Here is a 20,917-nt window from a genome sequence, read left to right on the forward strand (position 1 = left end):
CGAGACTCGCGCGTAAGAAGCATCGAGCATAGTGGTAGCCATATTTATAGTGCGCAGCCATCCGTTGAGGCAGCTCATTCACGAGAGTTTAAAAAAACTTTTTGCAACGAATTCTTATCAAATCAAATATATACGTATGTAATTTTATCATTAATAATGCAAATTTATTAATTAAAAAATTAACAATTATTGAATAAAAATAATATAAATTGGAGTATAGTTGTAAAATAGAGCTAATCGAGTTTATTTGAAGCTATAATTACCAATTGGAGTGATTAATCCAGTAACAAGTAAGTCAACAATTTTTTATTTGCTTTAATCAACCTTTTTGCTACAAGAACAAATATCATTCTGAGAATAATTTTTATTTCCTTCAGTCGATAATATATGTATTTAAATTTCTTTGTACACTGTTTTGTCAACATATGATGAAACTTCTTCGATGTCATAATGTGATATACATTTTTCATGTATCTATCAATCCGTGTATAATATTACAGCTTTTTCTATAATATTTTATATGTATTATACATTATAAATATGTACACTGTAAAAAATAAAATGTTAATTTTAACTCAAAGATGTTGAGTGGATTTTCTGAGACATGCAAAAATGTTAACATTAACACAAAAATGTTAGTTTTAACATTTTTGCATGTCTCAGAAAATCCACTCAACGTCTTTGAGAGTTAAAATTAACATTTTATTCTTCACAGTGTATAATGATTGTTACGTCCGGCGCGGCAACGTGGCACAATTCGCACCCCTTACCTTTTTTTCTTCTTTTCTATTTACGCGCCGTATGAATTTGCCTGCGTGCCTGCAGTAACTCTTTGTAGCGCCACGCTAGCGCGAGGGCACCACCGCCCGGCAACGCGCGCCAGCTAATTAGTATATTAATTTTCTACTCTAATTGAATGCATTGAGGCACAAGAAAGGAAGGTAATATCGGTTGGTACAGCCGACGCTCCATTGCATTACTCTTATTAAGTCATTCTTTCTCTTTTCGCATCTCTTATGCGACAATCGAGCACGACGGCTGCGCAAGAATACTGTCCATCACGCGACATATTCAAAGATTCGCGCTGACAGGTAGGCCGGAAGCCTACTATGAAAAACTGTAATTTGGAATGCGGCATTATCCTCGCGCCTCCACACTCGTTAGCGAGAAACCGATCAGATACAATGTCTTTAATAAAATCAAGTAACATCTGTATTAAAACTCAGGATGACACAATCATTATATTAGCGAGATATTAAATAAGCGATGATATGATTTATCGCCTAATTTTCGTGGAAATTCGGCGTTTCCGCACACCGCGGCCACCAAGCCTGGCCCTATATAAGCGAGCAAATCTGGTGACTCTGATTCAGATTCTCTCGTTCTATTGTACAGTCTAAAATTGTAGCCATTATTTGATCGATAAAGTTTATCAAGTCAATACATTGATAATTTCCGTCGGTCCGTACAAGCCGCGAAACATAGTGCGAGGTAATTAATAAGTTAATTAAGATAAGTAATGCGCATCTCGTTTTCTTTCTCTCTATCCGAACGGAATTCGGCATAATTCAGTTAGTTTCCGCGCGTTTTGTAGTGAACAATAAGTTAGTCCGAGTTGACTTAATCATAAGTGGCTGTGACGGTGATTCAGTGCTTTAATTGCAGTTTTCCTTGCGTTTGACTATTTTATCCGAGGAACGGTTTCCGTGTCCCGGCAAATTCCATTACTTTCTGATTTCTTTGATACGTAAACTCACGAGTGACTATTCGTTCACGGGTCGATTATACGCAGTGCGAACGCGATGTGCTGTTAGTATGGTAATCGTAATCGCTGTGTGAAGTTCAGCTTTATTAACAATAACGTTTATAGCACTGGTTTCGCCGTATCAGTGAACTCTCGCGGTGACGTTGCATCAACGCGTTAATTTCAGTAGCGATGTGTATTATGTTAATTTCACGCGCCTCTTATTTACCAATTTTCTCGCGGCGCGGAGAATTAAATTGATCGAATTGTGCAACTCTCTTCTTTTCTTTCATTTTCGAACAAATAAAGTTATATGTACATACATAGAACGTTGATGAATCATCTGTATTTCTATCATTTTCTACTCTCATTTCTTCTTCGCTTCCCTCTTTTTTTTCTTTTCTTTTTTTCTTACTCTCTTTTATATATATATATATTTTTTTTTTTTTTATATATAGTGGACAGCGCGTTACCAAAAGGGGCGTTCTGTTATTCTTTTACTTTTCATTCTTTCTTACTATCTTTCTTTCTTTCTCCTTCTTCTCTTCTCTTTATCTGCTTTTTCGTCTCTTCTCTCTTCCTTTTTTTATATATATATAGTGAACAGCGCGCTACCAAAAGGGGCGTTCCGTTTCTCTTTTTCTTTGTGTGTATTGTTTGTTTTGATCGCTACTCACCGGTTGTTCGATGTGCTAACGTATTCTTACCTGATTAGAAATTACATACTCTCAATATAATTCAGCTCGTTAGTAAAGCTGATTTTTCATGTGCAGCACGCTGCGGCAGCAAAATGTCATGTGACACAAATTTTCGAGAACTGATTGGAAGTGCGTCACAGTGCGACACCTCACAAAAGATTTTTAACCAATAATAACATTTTGCTGCCGCAGCGTGCTGCACATGAAAAATCAGCTCAAGTCGCCCAAGCGACCTAATCACGGTGAATTCTCGCATAAAGCGTGGCTTGAGAATTTTCCTTATATTACTATCTTTCGTTATTTTTATCGACAACGTCCATATATATATATATATATATATATTTTGTTCATATATAAATACCGTTAATCATGATGGGTTTTGACTCACTCAGCAGGCTATGCGCCGCTCACGGAGAGCGGGCTGGCGGGTCCAATTAAGAAGGCTGTGGAGGCAGTGTATGGAAACCGGCGAAGTCGATGAGACAATTTTGTCGCGCTTCTCGAGACCTCCGAACCCATCCCGGCCGTCCACTGAGCCATCGGCCATCCTCATCCCGACGCCGACCGTAACGATCATACCTAAGGTACCACCCGCTTCTGCTGTTCCGCTCGCCCTTCGGCAATCCCCGCGACCTAACGCGGATTCTTCCGCTCCCGGTGGTCTGCCCCGGCCGCCCGACGGATATCGACGCCTCCACCCGAGCCATCGTATCATCCTCCCCCGTTGACTCCCCTCCTCCTATCTTTCCTCCGAGATGATGATACCACGATTAAGTCTGAGGGGCTCGATGAGCAGGTCCCTTCAGGGTACGAAAGGTGCATTTTAAATTCTCCTCTTTTGATTCTGCGCTAATTGATGCTAATGATTAAAGTTTTCCCGCGTAATGGCTCCTCCAGCGATCCACTTCAGGTTATTGGCGCGTGCCACGAAGCCGCGGATTATACACAATGTATGTATTGTAAATAAGATGCTCTCGATAGTTTGCAGTTCTTAAATATTATGCCATTTATATAAATATTCAGAGACTAGAGTGTACATAGACTCTTTTGTAGCACAGCTTTGCTTTCTCATGTAGTTAAAAATGCACTTAATGCCTCGTTGAAGATAACTAGTCAGAAGGAAGCTGACGTGTCAGCTCGGCCCACTGTCGCTTCACACCAATCTGATCGGTCCTCTCCTTCTTCCAAAATTTCCTATACATAATAACGTTTCTAATATCCTACTGCTATAACTACACATCGGTAACACCACCGATAATATCCCTCTTTTATTACTCCACGCGCAATCAATTCGCACAACCCCACATCCCGCGTCCGACGCATCGCGAAAATGAAATTCCGGACGTGACAATGATATATCATTATATTATAATATTACATTACACTAAAGTTTGTTCTTATTACATTTTCTATTATTAATTAATCATTTTTTATTAATAATAACAAATATAAGAGAGAAGATAGAAAAAATATTTTTATTCTACAATACATTTAATTCTTATTGTTGTTAAGAACAGTTAAAAATACAGAAGATATAATTTCAAAATATTCGCAAGTCAGTATAACTTTATTTTACGTAAATCTTTCGCAAAAATGTTCTTTTCTACATTTTAAAGTAAATAATTTGTCATAAAATACAAATTATTATTTTCTTTATAATTTTATTTCAATTTTTTTTTATATGTAGAACAATGAAATATATCAATGAATGCAAAAAATTCGTAATTATAGTTTAAAAAGTTGCAAATTATTACGTCTATCAAGAGATGTCACCATTTAATTAATTAATTATTTTATTTTATAGATGGAGATCTGTATCGATTCTTTAGAGTCCGCTAGAAACGCGATAGAAGGTGGTGCCAACCGATTGGAGGTTTGCTCGGCTCTCTCGGAGGGTGGTTTAACACCTAGTCCAGGTTTAATTCAGCAAATTAAAAGTTTCACGACGATTCCGCTATATGCTATGATCCGCATTCGCTGCGGTGATTTCGTCTACAGCCCCGAAGAGATCGACGCTATGCTGTATGATTTGAAAATTCTCAAGGATCATCACGTAAACGGATTTGTCTTTGGCGCCTTGACTCCCGATTGCGAGATTGACGTTGTTACATGCGAGAAGATTATTTCTGCCGCTTGTCCCTTGCCGGTGACATTCAATCGCGCCTTTGATCTGACGAATGATCCGGTCAAATCGATGGAACTCCTTGCTGATCTTGGTTTTGAGAGAATTCTAACTTCAGGACAGAAAAATACTGCTCTGGAAGGATTAGAGCTGATAAAATTATTAGTACAAAAGGCTCAAAAATTAATAATTATGCCCGGAGCTGGTATCACAAAAGATAGCATTTGTAAAATCATGGAATCTGGTGCCAAAGAATTTCATGCGTCAGCAAAGAAAAGGAAAATGGTAGTCTATGGAGCGAACAGAATCAAAATGGGTATCAATGAGAACGATTTTGTTAACGTGACAGATAAGGAACTGGTGAAAGAATTAGTTGAGATTATTAAAAATAAAAATATACTACGTGAAAATTAACTGAACTCGAAGCTATTGAATTATTATCTATTCAGTTTTTTTATGTAATTAACATCTAAATAATATATTTAAGAACAAATTGGCTATTTTAAGTTATGTGATTAATTGAATAAGCTAACACTTTATCTGAGTGACAATATATACCATACATTAAGTTAGGATAAGTGATTGAGAGTATCATAAAGTTTATTTTCGAATATTTTTTTTTAATCATAATTTTGTTGTGTACATTCTGGGATATAAAATGCTCATTAATATTATAATATTTATTTTAGCAATAAAACTGGATTGACTTTTAATTGTAACTTTCAACTTTCACGCCAGATAAAGTACAACTACAAATAATTGTATACGAACCATGTATATATAATATAGTTTTGTATAATCATATATAATCTTTTATATATAATACAATTATATTTTTTATATAAAAATATATTTTACCAGATTTTTGCGAATATTTTGTTGTGCAAATGATAGGTAATGAAATGCCCCCCATTATCATATCATGGATGTAAAGTTATGCCATTTCTCAATACGAAACATGAAGCTCTTTTACATTTTATATGATTTAATCGTGCCTGAATATCATACAATATAAATGAATTATTAAAGTAAACAATATTAACTGCATTACATACATCTGAAGAAATAATCTCACAAACAATAAAAAAATTTTATGATCTCTTTTTCTCTCATAAAATATCGACTATTTTCAGTTTTTGATAATTTAAAATAAATCTTTACTTTATAACTTTAAAATAATCTTTACTTTATATGATATACGTCTTTTTTATTTTGCTAATTATGTAGATGTATAGGACGTAAGAAATCGTATTAGAAATCTAGAACGTTATCAATATGTAAATTTTATGTACGTAAATAAGTGAGATTATTGAACATTAAGCTAGGATTTTCGTAGTCTTCATTAGAATTGACTGTGCTTAAAGCTAGGACAAGCAGAGAGGCTTTTACAAATTTTATCCGTTATATGTCAGTTCTGACTCTCTCAGCATTATAACAGAGAGTGTGATGAGTAATTTCAATTGTTAAACAATTTTGTGTTATTATTTTGTATTATTTCAAATTTTATTTAAATGTTATAAAAAGACATACATACCAATTAAACTGCATACTTTTTTAAGAGTTAATTCTACATGTAGGATTGTAAAAATGCAGCTAAAGAGTAAATTTCTTTATCTCTCTAAATAAATAAGATCTTAAATCTAAATCAGATCTTAATATAATTTATAATAATTACTGTATTTAATTTCATCGCAGCAGAATTACTATACAAAAGATTTGCATTATGTTTACGTAATTTCTACCTTGATATAAAGTTACGAGCGCTTACACGTATGTTCGCACTACGTGCACGAAATCAATAATGAGCGAGATCACGCAGCTTGCCTAAGAATATATAAATGTGGAATAATAAATTGTCAACAAGAGGATTTATCATACTTAAAACGTGAGACAATGTCTTTGCATCGATACATTCGAACATCCGGTCTATTCTGATTTTTTTCCCGACCAATTTTAGCAGATAAGAATTACTTGCAAATGCGTTAATAAGCATCGTTACAGCTAATCATCACTGCTGTTAAAACAAACATAAACGTTTTAATAGACTATGCGGGAAGTAATGTTAAATTTTTAACAACTTGGGCCGAGCGGTTGTCGTGAAGGAAGTAGATTTTTCGAATATATTGTCTTTCTCTTTCATATATGGAAGGTTCATGGATAGTAAAAGTTAAGCGTAAAACGCGGAAGATCACGGGGCACAGGTTTGTACACAGTATCGGGTACACTTTCGTTTATGATAAATACACCTCTGCGTTTTAGAATGTGTACGTGTGTACATATATATGCCGATTGCGAAGCAGGTTTTATGTGTAATACACACGTAAACGGAACTTCAACTGGTTATTCTCACGTGTATGCATGTATTCGTGTCGACGAGTATTTCCACTAAAAAAAGTCACTTGCATTGACGTACTTGATTTCATACACAAAGATATTTTATTTCTGAAAGTATGTCCATTTTTCAATTCTCACATACATTGATCTTCCTCAGCAATCTTTTTCGAATATCTAATCGCTTGTACTATGAGTTTTTCGTTTCTGTTTAAAATAACAATTTTGAGTAATTTGAAAATTATAATTGATACTTGAATTGCATTCAAATACTTAATAGCATTTAGATTTAAGATTAAAACACCATTTTTTGATATTTCTATTTCAAATATAATGCTCTAAAAGTTTTTTTTTAATATAAACCTGCATCGCGACAAAGAACAACTTGATACGAATGGATCAAAGATCGCAGCTCTCGTTGGCATTATTGCATGTCATGTTAGTATCTAAATTGCGCATATAATTAAATATACAATTTACCTAGAATTCATGAATAAATTATATATAAATGAAATGCGTGCAGTATGTCGTAATTACGATAGCGATTATATTAATATGTGAATAAAAAAATTCTTATATAATGATTTGATCACAGATCAAGATGCACTTATCTGGGCTGGCAAACATCCTTGGATACATTTTCAATAGAAGAATAATAAAACACTTTATTTTAATGGGAAATTCAGAAATATGAAAATATACAACGACATTTAATGGCATGTAAGTAATTTAACGACGTCCTGAGAAATGACATTTGAGATTTTACAATTATACTTTTAATAACTGCAATAAAAGCACAACTTTATCGCGGTAATTCATATTTAGTTATTATAGACTATAAAATATTTTTCCAATTTACACATAGGACTCTAGTAAAGAATCTCTTACTTTATACACGAAAGGAAAAGCAGCAACGGGAGATTTAAAGAATTCAGAAAACAAGATGATATATTCGAGTTTGAAAATAAAAAATATTATCTTTTTTTTTTCACAACAATTTTCACCAAAAACGTGCTGTGAAAAACGAGGGCATTACAGATGGCCATTCAAGAAATTTTCTCGACCTCTCGAATTCTCGATCTTATTCAGAAAGATAACTCATCCCTTAAATGGGATGAATCTTTCCACAGTGATCATCCTATGGAGCCTAGCGGATTCCTTTCGGATACTAGTGTGCGGTAAGTGCGTTTGCGTTCGTTGTGTACACGTATAAATTGATCAAGAGCCGGTTCGGTTTCTCACGTCACGAGGATACAGCTGCAGGGCGACGTGGATATACTTTTCCTGCGTGTACTCGAGAGCGTTGGAGCGGGATCGAGCGCCCGCGCGCCCATACGTCTGTTGCTCAACCAGACTCCGTCCCGTCAGTGCGAGAAACACGTTCAAACCGATCGGTCGTACTGTACATCCGCGGTCGTGCTAAGCCTCCGAAACCGCTTCTCCACAACAGTGCAGATGTAAATCACGGCTCCAGGGAATCCCGTGGAATCTGACGAAACGATCACGCTTTCATTCTTTGAAGGGCATCGAACGGGAACGAAACGCATCTCTCGCGAGAAGGTGTGAGAAATAGTGATAAGTCGATCATGTCGCCCTTCTCGATTTGTGAAAAGTTAAATCTTTTTTGATATTAAAATAAAATACGAAATTGCGCTGTTCTCGAAGTGAAAAGTAGTTTTTCTCCTTTACTTTTCTCCTTATGTTGTAATGAGTTATAAAAATGTTTAATTTTCTTCAGTGGAATAAATGTTAAAGGTAACGGAGTAGTCGACGCAGAATATAAAGGAATTGATCGCAAATGAGACGCGGTCAAAGTGAGACGAAACGTTTAACTTTGTAATCTGGGAATAGGACTGAGAATACGTGAAATGAACTCGAGAGAAAGTGTATGCGTATATATAAGTACGATGTCTGAAATCACGTCCACATGTTCAGTATTACGTACTCAATTTTGCCAATTACTATCAATAAATTCATCGAAGAAACGCACGATGCATGTAGAATATTAAACAAATTTTACAACCTCGAGGTATATGATGATGATAATTTTTTGATAAGCAGTCAACCAATTTTATAGCTTGCAAAAAGACAGAGATGTTTCTCGTCAGCGTATCACTATACCGTACATCCGCGATATGTTTTCACGGAGAAACATATGCTAGAAATTAATATCTTTGAGTATCTGAGAGCGCTGCCTTTAGTAAGAGCTCTGATCTCCATTCGAATACATTACATCGCACTTTCCTACTTTCATCGCTAACTGAAAGATATTAATCTCGAGAAGATGTCTTAAAGCGAAAGGAGCACCGGATCTTTTCGAAAAATTGAAGTTACTTAGAAATGGATAAATGCAGGTTAATTAAATAATGATAAAACGATAAATAAAATTTCTATAAATTAAAAATGTTTTGAAGTTATAAAGAAAGTTAAAATTTAAAGAAAAAGAATCGTGTATGTAAAACGCAGACAACTTTCAGAATTTAGAGTATTGAGATTAACATGCAAAAGCGAAAAAATTATATTGTTAAAAGTTGTGTAAAATATGTCGAGTAGTGAAATTAAATACATAACATTATACTAATCTAATTTTATTTTACATATTGCATTATCGAAGATTAGATATTTACATATATGTAAAACTATTGAGTAATAGAAAACCCTGCGGGCGTTAAATCTTTAATAAAGTTGATGACCGATTGGATACGTTCAGTCATCTACTAAACCTGATTACATATCGTAATACTTTTTAAAATTCTTTTTTCATTAATTAGATACTATTAAGAATTTTCGAGATTGTCGATAAGCTATATCTTTTTCTGTTTAAAATCTGTTTTTCTGACAATTATCAGGTGTGCAAAACATGTTCACATAGTAACGTTATGTTATTTAACGTTATATAAGTTAAAATAACGTTAAATAACTAACGTTATTATATACGTAATCAAATATTAATAAATTTGAAACTAATGTACGTGACTGAATATTAGTAAATTACTTAACAAATTACGTCAAGTAATATTATATAATTAGTCTTATTTTTATACAGAAAGCAGACTTTACGAAGTGTTTTGTTATGTATGTGTAGATGAAACTATCAGTTTCGCCATTTTCGTATTAAATTTGCTGAAAATATTAAGAATCTGTCTTTAAAATATTTATTGTCAGTTTTGGGTCACTCTAAATACATATATACATACAAAATATTTTCAATTTTTAAAAAATATCGAGCAATGTGAAGTTTTAAAAAAATTTGTTGCAAATTAAAGTATTGCATTACAAGATCTTTAATTATGCGTGTTACCTTTTCACGGCAATTTCCACGCGATTCATTCAAGAACTGCGCATTAACAGTTGTTGTCTAATTGTTTGTGACATTATTCTTACATACCATGACGTGTGATGCGAATAATTCATTCGTTCGAGTAGCACGTGTGATTATAGTTTTCCGATTGTGTACACTGTGTTTTTGATAAACACTTTATACGACGTATAGAATCGTGACAAAAATCACTCCTCTATCTTTTGCGTCAATGGTTTAAAGAACATCATCGAGAACGCATCGAGAAATCAAAAAATTTAAGAAAAAATTTAAAAAATTTATGTCTTGTAAAATGATTTTGAATTCCAAATTACTGCTTATGTATCTTTGACAAAGAAATTAAAATATTTCGTGACTCAAATGACTTACATTAAATAACAATGGGATTTCATAAACTATCATAATTATTATTGTAATAAACAAATATAATAAATCTCTGTTTTGTTAATTAATCAATAATGATTGTCACATTCTCGCGCGATTTAATTTCCCATTTGCTAAGAATATCCATTGTGTCGTGCGGTTTGCGGTAATAGGATTTCATTTCCCGAGATTACACGCTTTTTAACCGCGTGCAGACGTTTAGTACGTCTTCGAGCATTAATATACTGTATATTAATTAGTCGAACGCGCGATATTCATGAATGCCGTATATCGTACTGTCAATCATTGATCTGAAATTTTGTTTTCATGAAAGGAAGTTATACTTCGTTTGATATATGAATAAACGCAAAAATTAATGTCAAATAGACAAATATAACAACATTATTCCATCAACAAAGAGTATGATTGGAATCATATCTATAATGTATAGTATAATAGTAGCAGTTAAGCAAACTTTTGTATGGTTAAAGCTAAAGAAAGTTCTTTAAATAAATTATTGTCTAAACTTTTACAGGATGATCAGATAACATAATAATAAGATGATTGTATAATAAAAATAAGATAAAAACGCTAAAAAAGTTATATAAAATTAACAAAAATGAGATAAAGATACATACACGCTTTATAAAAATAAACAAAATCAATTCTTGGTGAATATATTTTGAAATCTGAGCTAAACGTAAGTTACAATTTTATACGTATATGGTTTAACGGCTCTTTACTTCTTGAAGAAAGATTGACCAAAATTATCATATATTTACGTGAGAGTCTCTTATCTTAAGAATGATCGGTATTTCCCGGCACTTTCACAAAAATGTCTGGGACATTTTTCAAGCAGAGGTGAGGCTGGTAATATGTGTCGTCGCGTATACACACGATTCCGCCATTCAGGAGAAACGTCGATTCGTCAAGGTAAACGTGGTGCAAAGTCCTACAAAATTCTTATGACGTTACAAATCTCCATTCGAGTGGCAGGGAGTCCCCTCTGTTTTTTTCTCTCTCCCTCTTTTTTCTTCTTTTTAATAACATCCGCTAAGAATATTCCGGCAATATTTAACAAGAGATACATGTACATTATCTATTACTTATTACGAAGACACGTTATTTTAAAATTCCATTTATATTTGAGATTTTTTGCAATGTACTCTGACAATAAGATAAATATGCTAGATCTTTTATTTCTTTCTCTTAGATTCTCCTTGCACGATTCCCTAGAGTGCAATAACACGTAGAAAGAATTGAATACCAATGTAACTGCTAATAATAATAATGATAATAGTGTGAGATGAATGAATCACATTACAAAAATTCAAATCGTTAGACAAGAATTGGCGAGAAATGCAGTTGCGTGCTATTGATGAAAGAATTATTATTATTCTTATGTTGCTACTACAAGAATGTCATTGCGATATTGTCGTAAAAAGTTGTGAATGAATCTTCTTGTTCAGTTAAACCCGTAATGGTATTTTAATTACATCACAAATCGTTGTAATGTTATAACGATAATTTATCATGATTTGTCAATCATTGTCAATTGCACTTAAATTAATCCAAATAATTTTTTTATATTATAACTATAGCATGGCAATAGAAATTTAATTTTTATAATTATATAACTTTTTTATATTTACAAATTTTATTCTCTATTACTTTTTAAATGGCAACAAAGATATTTCGATTTTACAATGAAGGAAATTACTTAATGTTTAATTAAAAATTATTTATAGTCTTCATATTCTTCATAACGTAATCATTTCTTATATTGATTTTCAATGATTAAATACCTGCTATGATAATGATAGGATTAAGTAACATCCATAAATGAACTGAATCGACACGTTCGCGATCTCTTACTTTCAGTCGCTACGTGACGTCGAACGGTATCATACGTTTACTACTGTATCGTATCTCCTATAAAGTTCGAGATATCCTAACAAGTCAAAGAAAATGATCGCTATTTTCAACAACGGTGCGGCCGCATTTTCTATTTCAGTGGCCGACAGTTCGTTATATACCACGCTTTCTTCCTAATGACCTCGAGCGTGCACACTTCGCTCGACCGCGATAAAGTTGCGTTTAAAGTTTCACTTTCTGTTATTGTCATGAATGAGCATACAATCATTAAAGCAATTATAATATTCTCCTGCAATGAGAAAATCAGATTTTCTTTCGGAGTTCGCGTTACTGCAATACTGAGAAAACAATCGCATTGTCAAATATTATTTGGAAGAATTTCCAAATATTCATAACTCTTAAAAAATATTTAAATGTGTATAAAGTTCTCTCTCTACATAACTTGCAAATCGTAAGATTACGTAGATGCAGAATGACGTATTGCAGGTAAAAGGCAGATGCAAAATAATAAATTAAATTGCAATGCTGACATTTTAAAAGCGTTAATATTTTTATTTAAGTCAGGTTAGAGAAACTTACTATGTGTTTAATCTTCTCTGTATCTCATACCACACACAGAGGCAACTTAATACTCACCAAGAATATATACAAGAATTTTCTGTTAACATAAATTTAATTAAATGTTTTATAATTGATCTAAAATATTAAAAATATTTAAGATAAGATGTAACAAAATAATCATTGTATAGAATTCTTATCGATAATGAAAAAATTCATTTTGATAAAAGATTGAATATGCAAGGAGAAAATAAGATTTTACATTTAATTATTCAATATATTCCATTGTGATGTATTATTTATAGGAAATCTTCAATAATCTATTTAACTTTCAGCACGACGCAAGTGGCGGGTGACGTGTTTTTAACGTGGAAACAAAAGATGCACCGTCGTTGTTAAATCAAGCAGCAGAACTTTCGCGCGTGTGTTCTCGCGGAAATTCTCATCCCGCTTCAAGGCCGCTCGTGAAGTGAAACAATAGTGGAATTTAAGCGCTCACGATGGATAACAAAGGATTTCAGGGTGAGGATCAGGTGCAACGGGAGAAGTTAAAGAAAATGTTTAGCTGGACCGATGGACTTTCCAGGTAAGTCACGCAGTAAGCTTGCAAACTCGAATGTGACGGAAGAGATCTCTCAGATTTTGCGAATATGGTATATTATTTTAATTTCCAGTGATAAAAAATTATGTAAATAAGATTTTTTACGGAATATATATATGTATATACACACAGTAGAATTCCGTTTATTTGCATTTTATCTATACAAATAAGTTTCTTACTTACATTAGTCATAATGATTATATTCGAGATCTTATCTGAGCATTATCCGAATTATAACATCATAGTTTGGATAGTAGGAGCTTGATATACTCAACTTCATTTGTTTTTAATGTTAGCTTCGATTATTAGAATTAATAAGTATTGACGTACAGGAGAATTAATGAGCCTATTATCCATTATAGGAATTATTATTGGAACTATCTTGATCTCATGTGCGAAATTTGCGGAAGCAAAGTTCTCTATTGTATATAAAAAATAATAATACATATAATAATAAAAAATCTTTATTAAATATTTCGTATATATTTTAGAAGTATATATTTTTAAATATAATGTTAAATAAAAAATTAGTATTAAAATTATACAACCATTGGAGCTAAATTTGATGCCTGGCAAATTTCTTTTAGAATAACATAGGTATAGAAATCTAAAAATTGGCATTATTAGTACAATACATTAGAATTTTGTTTCACAAGTTAATTATACATCGACGTTCATGTACATTCATATTTTACGAAGATATTTTACGGTCCAGCGAAACTTTCTTCAGTACGGGTTTCTAAGAAAGCTCGCGCTGTTTGCGCATGCATATAATCATTAGGAATTGCCAATCGTGTGATATTGCAATTGCAATTGCAATTGCATTATGCGCGACTTACGCGATGCGCCAGCATATAGGAACAAAATCGGTGCGGCGCGACATACGATTTCTGAGGTATTTTGCAATTCGCTGCAAAAAACTGATCATACGAAGGAAACTTGTAAATTCGCTTTGAATACAGATGATCTTTTTATGGTAAACGCGAATGTGAAGAACAACCTTCCACGTCAGCTGAAGATGCGAGTATTTGAATTTGTAAAATCATCGCATCTTGTCTTCCATAAAGAACAATTTTATTCAAGTACCTCAAAATTTAGCTAGATACAAATTTAAAAATAATTTTGCCGGATTATCGAAATAATTACGTAGAAATTTTTTATTTCAAATATTATATAATAATGCTGCAAAAAACTGACGTTCTGTTACAGTAATCCGTCCGCACTTTCTATATACATAATTATTTTGATGATTCGACATAATTTTTTCAGATTTACATTTAACTACATTTTTAGATACTTCAACAAAACAGTAGTCCTTATCGTGCATTTTCGCTACTCTCATCATTTTTGTTCAATACTTAGACAAATCAAGTTTGAATCTCTTGAAAAAGATTCTTCAAAAGTTTATAATGTCTTGAGAGAGAGAATTCGAAATCGATCATGATTATTTGAAATACGACTTTTAGGTCACTCCGTGCTATACGTAACGCGCGCATTGGGAATTCCTTCTTTTTCTTTTTCTTTTTTTTTTTAGGATCGAGCGTAGTTCTCGATGTAGGAACTTACGGCGTGCCATTCGGCAATGAGTCCTGCGCGGCTTACTTCGGCGAGACCGAGTTCGCAATCGCACGTGAAAGTGGCCGGCAATGGCCGGCAAGTGCAGCGAGAGACCAGGCCGTGCGCTTTGCCTGTCTACAGCATTGTACAGTGAAAGGACAAACGCAATCGAATGCACGCATACACGATTGCATGTAACGCATCTTTGCTGTCGAGACATTTTACGGCGAATTTAAGTAGAGGTTTAATTTTATTTTGTAGGAATACCGCATGTTGATAATAAAGAGCAATATTTGAAAAATGCAGTAAGAAAATACCATGATGAAGTAACATATCGAGAATGCAGACGAAAAAGAAGGAAAGGAAAATGTATGTAGATAAAAAGAGTATGCGTGAAAGGAGTAATGCAAAGAAAAAAGAACAAAAATTATAATTGCGGTAAAAATATATGATTAAGAGAGACAGATAAACGAGATAGGATATATCAATTTTACTTAAAACGATTATTCTAAAACAAAAAAAACGTCGAAATTGTTTCATGAGTTTGTGTGTATTCGTTTCAAAATTATAGTTTTATCCATTATAAATAATAATTTGTAAATAAAATATTTAATTGTATTAACAGACATTCTGTTTTATCTCTGAGATTCTGAGAAAAATATTTGTAGAAAGCTGTTAGTAGGCGTGAGATTAGAATAAATGAAAATTTTGTTTTACTATATTACGAAACTAGACATTGTTATCTTTCTATTTTTCTGTACCATCTTTCTCGCACAACCTGCTATTCGATTCTTTCGATCTCGAAACAATAATTTAAGGAAATTTAGAAAGGTTTCAAGAGGCATGTCTCGCTTTATGTCATTGCATAATCCAACAATGCGCTATTATGTGACTAGGAAGTGTGAAACTCGAAACGCGTGATTTGTTCATTATCCGACGTAGACTGGTGAATGCACGTAATAGATGCCACTTTAAGTGTCATCCGAAGCATAAAATTGTTCTTTGGCTATTGTTATGTGCCAAGCATTAGATTTTAGCGTGTCACAAATTTTTAGCAATTATCCATCTGATAACGTGAAATTAGGTACACAAATTTCATTGAGTTTACATATAAAAAGAAATAAGAAATATTTCTTTTATACATATTTTAAGTTGAAATTTTTTTTAATGTCAAAACATGACAATCTAAATTTAAACTTTGATTACAAGTTTACCAAGTAGAAAGTATGTTATTTCTTAAACTTCTTTTTCTAGGAAGTAAATTAAATTTAAGAGGTTTAAATTTACTTCTTCTTTTGATTTCTACTAAAAATATAACGAAATATAAACAAAAGAATTACAGTCTGAAAGATTCATGCTATGTACTTATTAAAGAGTAAATAACGCGCAATAATCCTCTTCTGCAATCAATATCGCAGATGCTTATCCATAAATGCGTCTTCAAAGGTATGATGTGTCTGCTAGGTATTTCCTCCAAGAGATGGCACCACGACGTCGATTCCTCGGTAGGACTTTAAAGGCCGGTATTCATAGTCAGTTCTTATATTCAAGATTGTCTTAAGTTCAGTCTTGAGGAGTTACGAACCAATCAGAGGACCGCTTTAGCATCTTAAGACATTACTTAAGACAGTCTTGAAATAAGAACCGACTATGAATACCGGCCTAAGTCAAATTAGTATATATGCGGTTTTCTCCTTCTTAGCAAGTGCCTTGAGACGCAAAATAATTAACTCATCGGTCGATATTTGTCATCGCTGCAAGCGTAGCTTTAATTACACTTCTAAAATTACACTGACATTTAAGAAAAATCTAAACTGTTCGTTTATACTAAATCTTTTAATAAATTTTAATAAGTTTTTTTTTTAACAAATGATTTAAAAAAAGAAAACTTTGATAATTTTTAATTTTACCGAGTAAATTTTACACGCAAAGACAATTTTCATTAAATTTGAGAATAAGATTTTTTAACTGATTCGCAAAAAAATATTTTTTTTCGAAGATGGAATAAAAATATCACAGAATTTAAATAATAATACTGCTAAATAATATTATTAACCGAAGGTTATGACTTTTTTATTTAATTTTTATAAGTGTTTTATCTTTTTTATTATCGGATGATTAGTAAGAAAAATTATTTATGTAAATAGATATTACATTATGCCTGACATTTTTGCTTATTTATTTTTCTTTGTTTTAATGTCCCTTTAACATTGATGAGTGGCATTGTTACCATTTCTAACAATTTAAAACGTTCCTATTTACGTCTGATGACGAAGCAGAAACATATAAAGACAAATCGATTAATTCTATGCAATTAAATTTATACGTTTGTACGTGCTGCACCTGTGTATGTTAAGTGTAGGTTAATTTAGTTCTTAAGCACAAACATGCTTCACAAAGTTCATTGAAGTTTTTTGTTTTAAATGCAAATAAAATGATTATACGAGTTTTATTGTTTCTAAGAAATATACTTCTTTTTTATTACATCTAATTTCAAGTGTTTACTAAAATTTTTTTTGATCTTATAATGTACAATAGTAATAAGATAATATTTGTTTAACTTTTCCTCTCTTCTTTTGATACTACGTACAAACTATCTATTGAATCCTCATACAGTTTAAGATTTTTCATTTATTCTAATTTCAATATTCTCTTTTTATTTTTGTAATTTATAAATTGTAAATATATATATACATAATTGTATTAATTGTTATTACATCATTATCAAAATAATATTTTATGTGTATATATATATATATATATACGAGTATATATATATATAGAATCACATTCTCTATAGTCGAGAAATTGATCTCATCTGCAAAATTATCTCTGATAAAAATTCGCATTTAGCTGTTTTCTCTCTGCTTGTTTATGCTGTTTCCGTTGAATATTAAGCATGACATTCTGTATTGTAAATGAGCACGCCCTATTAATAATAACTGACACTAAAATCATTACGATCGTTGTACGTCTCCTGATTCTATTATGTTGATAAAAATAAATGATAATAATTAATAAGATTTTGTCTCTTAATAGAATTTTGATATTGATAAATGATATCCTCACAATTGCATGTGGTAATGATAAATATATAGAATTTTTTAAGATTAAGCATCAAAAGATAACATATATATGTGTGTGTATGTTTTGTGTAATAATGATACTTGATAATTAATGCGACATGTATGTTATTCTCGTTTTATTAATTATTTGCTAATTGCACATCTAGTAAAGACATGATATAAAAAAGAAAAAGAGTAAAAGAGAGACGAGAAGAAGACGGATAGATAATAGGATATCAAACCTTTTTATTAACGCGTTTATAAATAAATTATTATATTTATTCAGTAATGTTATTAGGATTCTATCCGTTTGATTAAGAAATATATAGTGGCAATAATGACATTTTTAAAAACTAAAAATCTTCACGTTTATTAATCTTTTAATCAGGATTTTTACCGCTCCCTGTTTGTGTGCTATTTAAATTTGCTTATCTATATTTTCAAGATATAACTGTGTGTTAAGACGCAGCCACAAGCTTCACTCACATTGAGGAGAAACTAATCACACTACTTTTTTACCCAGTAAATCTCAGAACACTACAGGATGAACATGTCAAGTATCCAATTCATACGCACACGTATTTATCCAGCTTAAGCTTTAGTGACGTAAGCAAATAGCAAAATGTATGTATATTCGCATACATTGTCCGGTGTCAAGATCGGTGCATTATAATTTTTCAAAAGGGCGTTTATTTGTTCGGTTAATTGCCAGTCAGCTATAATGTCAAGCTCGTCGACACGATCATAATGATACGATGCGAGATATGCTGCAGGTTTAAAGATTACGCACGCATATCAATTCAATGACGCAAACAAATATAATTTTTTATGCCTTTGTTTAACGAACAGTGGCACGTTGATCACATTTTCGCGATGAATATCGGTCCAGCAAATCAGTTTAAAAAAGTTACCTACCGCAGTTGTTTGGTTTGTCACGTTCACCAAAAAATGGTTGAAAATTTAGCAAATGTCATGAGTCGCATGCGATTGTAAATTAATAAAAAGGACACGTTTACCTTCTTGCACCAATCGTTAAAGAGTTACATAATACTAAAATGCAGAATATACTTGCAGCACTAAGTGCATGAATGACTTACTTTTCATACGATCGATGATAATTACGGTCAAACAACTCGTATATATCTTTACATCTACATGTACTTCGTAAAGAAATATGTCTGTTTCGAGGTAAATTGCTAGAATTTTAGATTCTTGTACCATCAAAACAGCATTAATAACAGTTTTATTAAAGAAACCTTTTTTTTTTTTTTTTCGAATTCACGTCGCCTCCGTGAATAACCGATCTTGTTTAATTATGGACGCGCCCATTAAGCACGTTATTACGTGAGTATTCGCGGTAAGTTTCTCTTACTCTGTTATGTCACGTATCGTTAATACTTCGTCACCGAGACACGAAAGATCCGAGGCCACGCCACGCATCTCGGACGTGAGATCCCAGCCTTAAATTCGCACGTGGTTAATGGAATTCGCGTGTGTCCGAATATCGATGTCGCGTATCGACAGTACGTACTCTCGTCAGACGTTTGATCGCTCTTCCTGGGATTTACGTAATCCGGCAGCAGCTGGATTGACCGCTTTCACATCTACACCATGTCTTCGGTCGCGTTTAGCGACCTGGTTCGTTGATAATACCATGACATTTTCTTATTTACGAACATTGTTCGCTTTATCGTTCGACACCTGTAAGCGCGGTTTAGGAGTAATCGGATCGAAATTTACTTTAATCGGACAAGAAGTTGCGTAGCAAAATTGCGTAATAATGAGTACATAACGCGTGACAACAAACAGATGAAAATTGTTTATTATATAAAATATGAAAATCGTCCATTATGTAAAATATGAAAATAATAAGGGGATTATTTAAAAAAATAGTTCAAAACAGGTCAAGGCTGTTTGATACTGCACCGATAACGAAAAGAACGTAATATGTCTCTTGAATAAGTCTTGGGAAGACCGATTTTAGTCTTCGTCGATGATCGTAATGAGGATTGCGTGCTGTCGCCTGACCCGATAGTCATCATGCATGCGCATCGAAGCGAAGACTTTCGCTTTTGCGCGAACAAATCTGCAAAGATGTATTATACCGCGAATCCTTAATACTGACTTTGAATTCGCGAGTATTTGTATAAATAATCAATTTATAATGGTTCTGCAATGCGATGCAATGCATAAACAAAATCGTTGCTTAAACGAGCAATGAAAGTTGTTATAAAAATTGTTTAATAACAATTAATCATATTTTTGCAATACAGTGAATACGTTTCGACTTACAATTAGTCGTCATCAGTGCTAATCTACAGGTGTCCCGACATTCGAGGACAATATCATAACAGCGCTAAACTGCGTAAAAAATTAAATAATGGAAGTGAAAGCCGTTTTTTTCCGTAAAGCCGTTTTTTTCCGTAGTTTTTAAGTATAAACATTTAAAATTCGACTAATCATAAAGTGTTGTTTGAAAGAGTTATCTATCCGTTTAAAAGAGTTATCTATCCGTGTGAAGATACGTGTCATGGTATTAGATACCAAACCAAACATTGCTGCTGTATGTATATATATTATCACACGGACAAACAATTTTTTAATCAACGCTTATGATTAGTCGAACTTTTAACGTTTATATTTAAAAAAATGTTTATACTTAAAAAACTACTTTATAAAAAGAT

The 20,917-nt window shown here is 32.6% G+C and overlaps 2 protein-coding genes across 3 annotated transcripts in view; both read left to right on the plus strand.

Annotated features, from left to right (window-relative positions):
- Window positions 1-241: 241 nt before the first annotated feature.
- Window positions 242-5,056, plus strand: LOC108783644 (copper homeostasis protein cutC homolog). 2 transcript variants are annotated; one of them, XM_018552266.1, is made up of 3 exons: window positions 242-290; window positions 2,835-3,026; window positions 4,247-5,056. In XM_018552266.1, exons 2-3 carry the CDS (start codon window positions 2,841-2,843, stop codon window positions 4,976-4,978), a joined length of 918 nt encoding a protein of 305 aa, XP_018407768.1. In that variant the 5' UTR covers window positions 242-290; window positions 2,835-2,840; the 3' UTR covers window positions 4,979-5,056. The 2 variants fall into 2 exon arrangements, with proteins under 2 accessions (XP_018407768.1, XP_018392079.1); XM_018536577.1 differs by lacking the exon at window positions 242-290 and adding an exon at window positions 1,396-1,491.
- An 8,317-nt stretch (window positions 5,057-13,373) lies between these two features.
- snu (ABC-type transporter snustorr) overlaps window positions 13,374-20,917 on the plus strand; it is a 48,233-nt gene continuing 40,689 nt past the window's right edge. Inside the window, exon 1 of the mRNA XM_018552212.1 lies at window positions 13,374-13,596. Coding sequence (XP_018407714.1) covers window positions 13,511-13,596 — 86 coding nt within the window. The 5' untranslated portion in view covers window positions 13,374-13,510. The remainder of the gene's footprint in view (window positions 13,597-20,917) is intronic.

The sequence above is a fragment of the Cyphomyrmex costatus genome, unplaced genomic scaffold (assembly GCF_001594065.2).
Source record: "Cyphomyrmex costatus isolate MS0001 unplaced genomic scaffold, Ccosl1.0 scaffold157, whole genome shotgun sequence".
NCBI classification, from domain to species: Eukaryota; Metazoa; Arthropoda; class Insecta; order Hymenoptera; family Formicidae; genus Cyphomyrmex; species Cyphomyrmex costatus.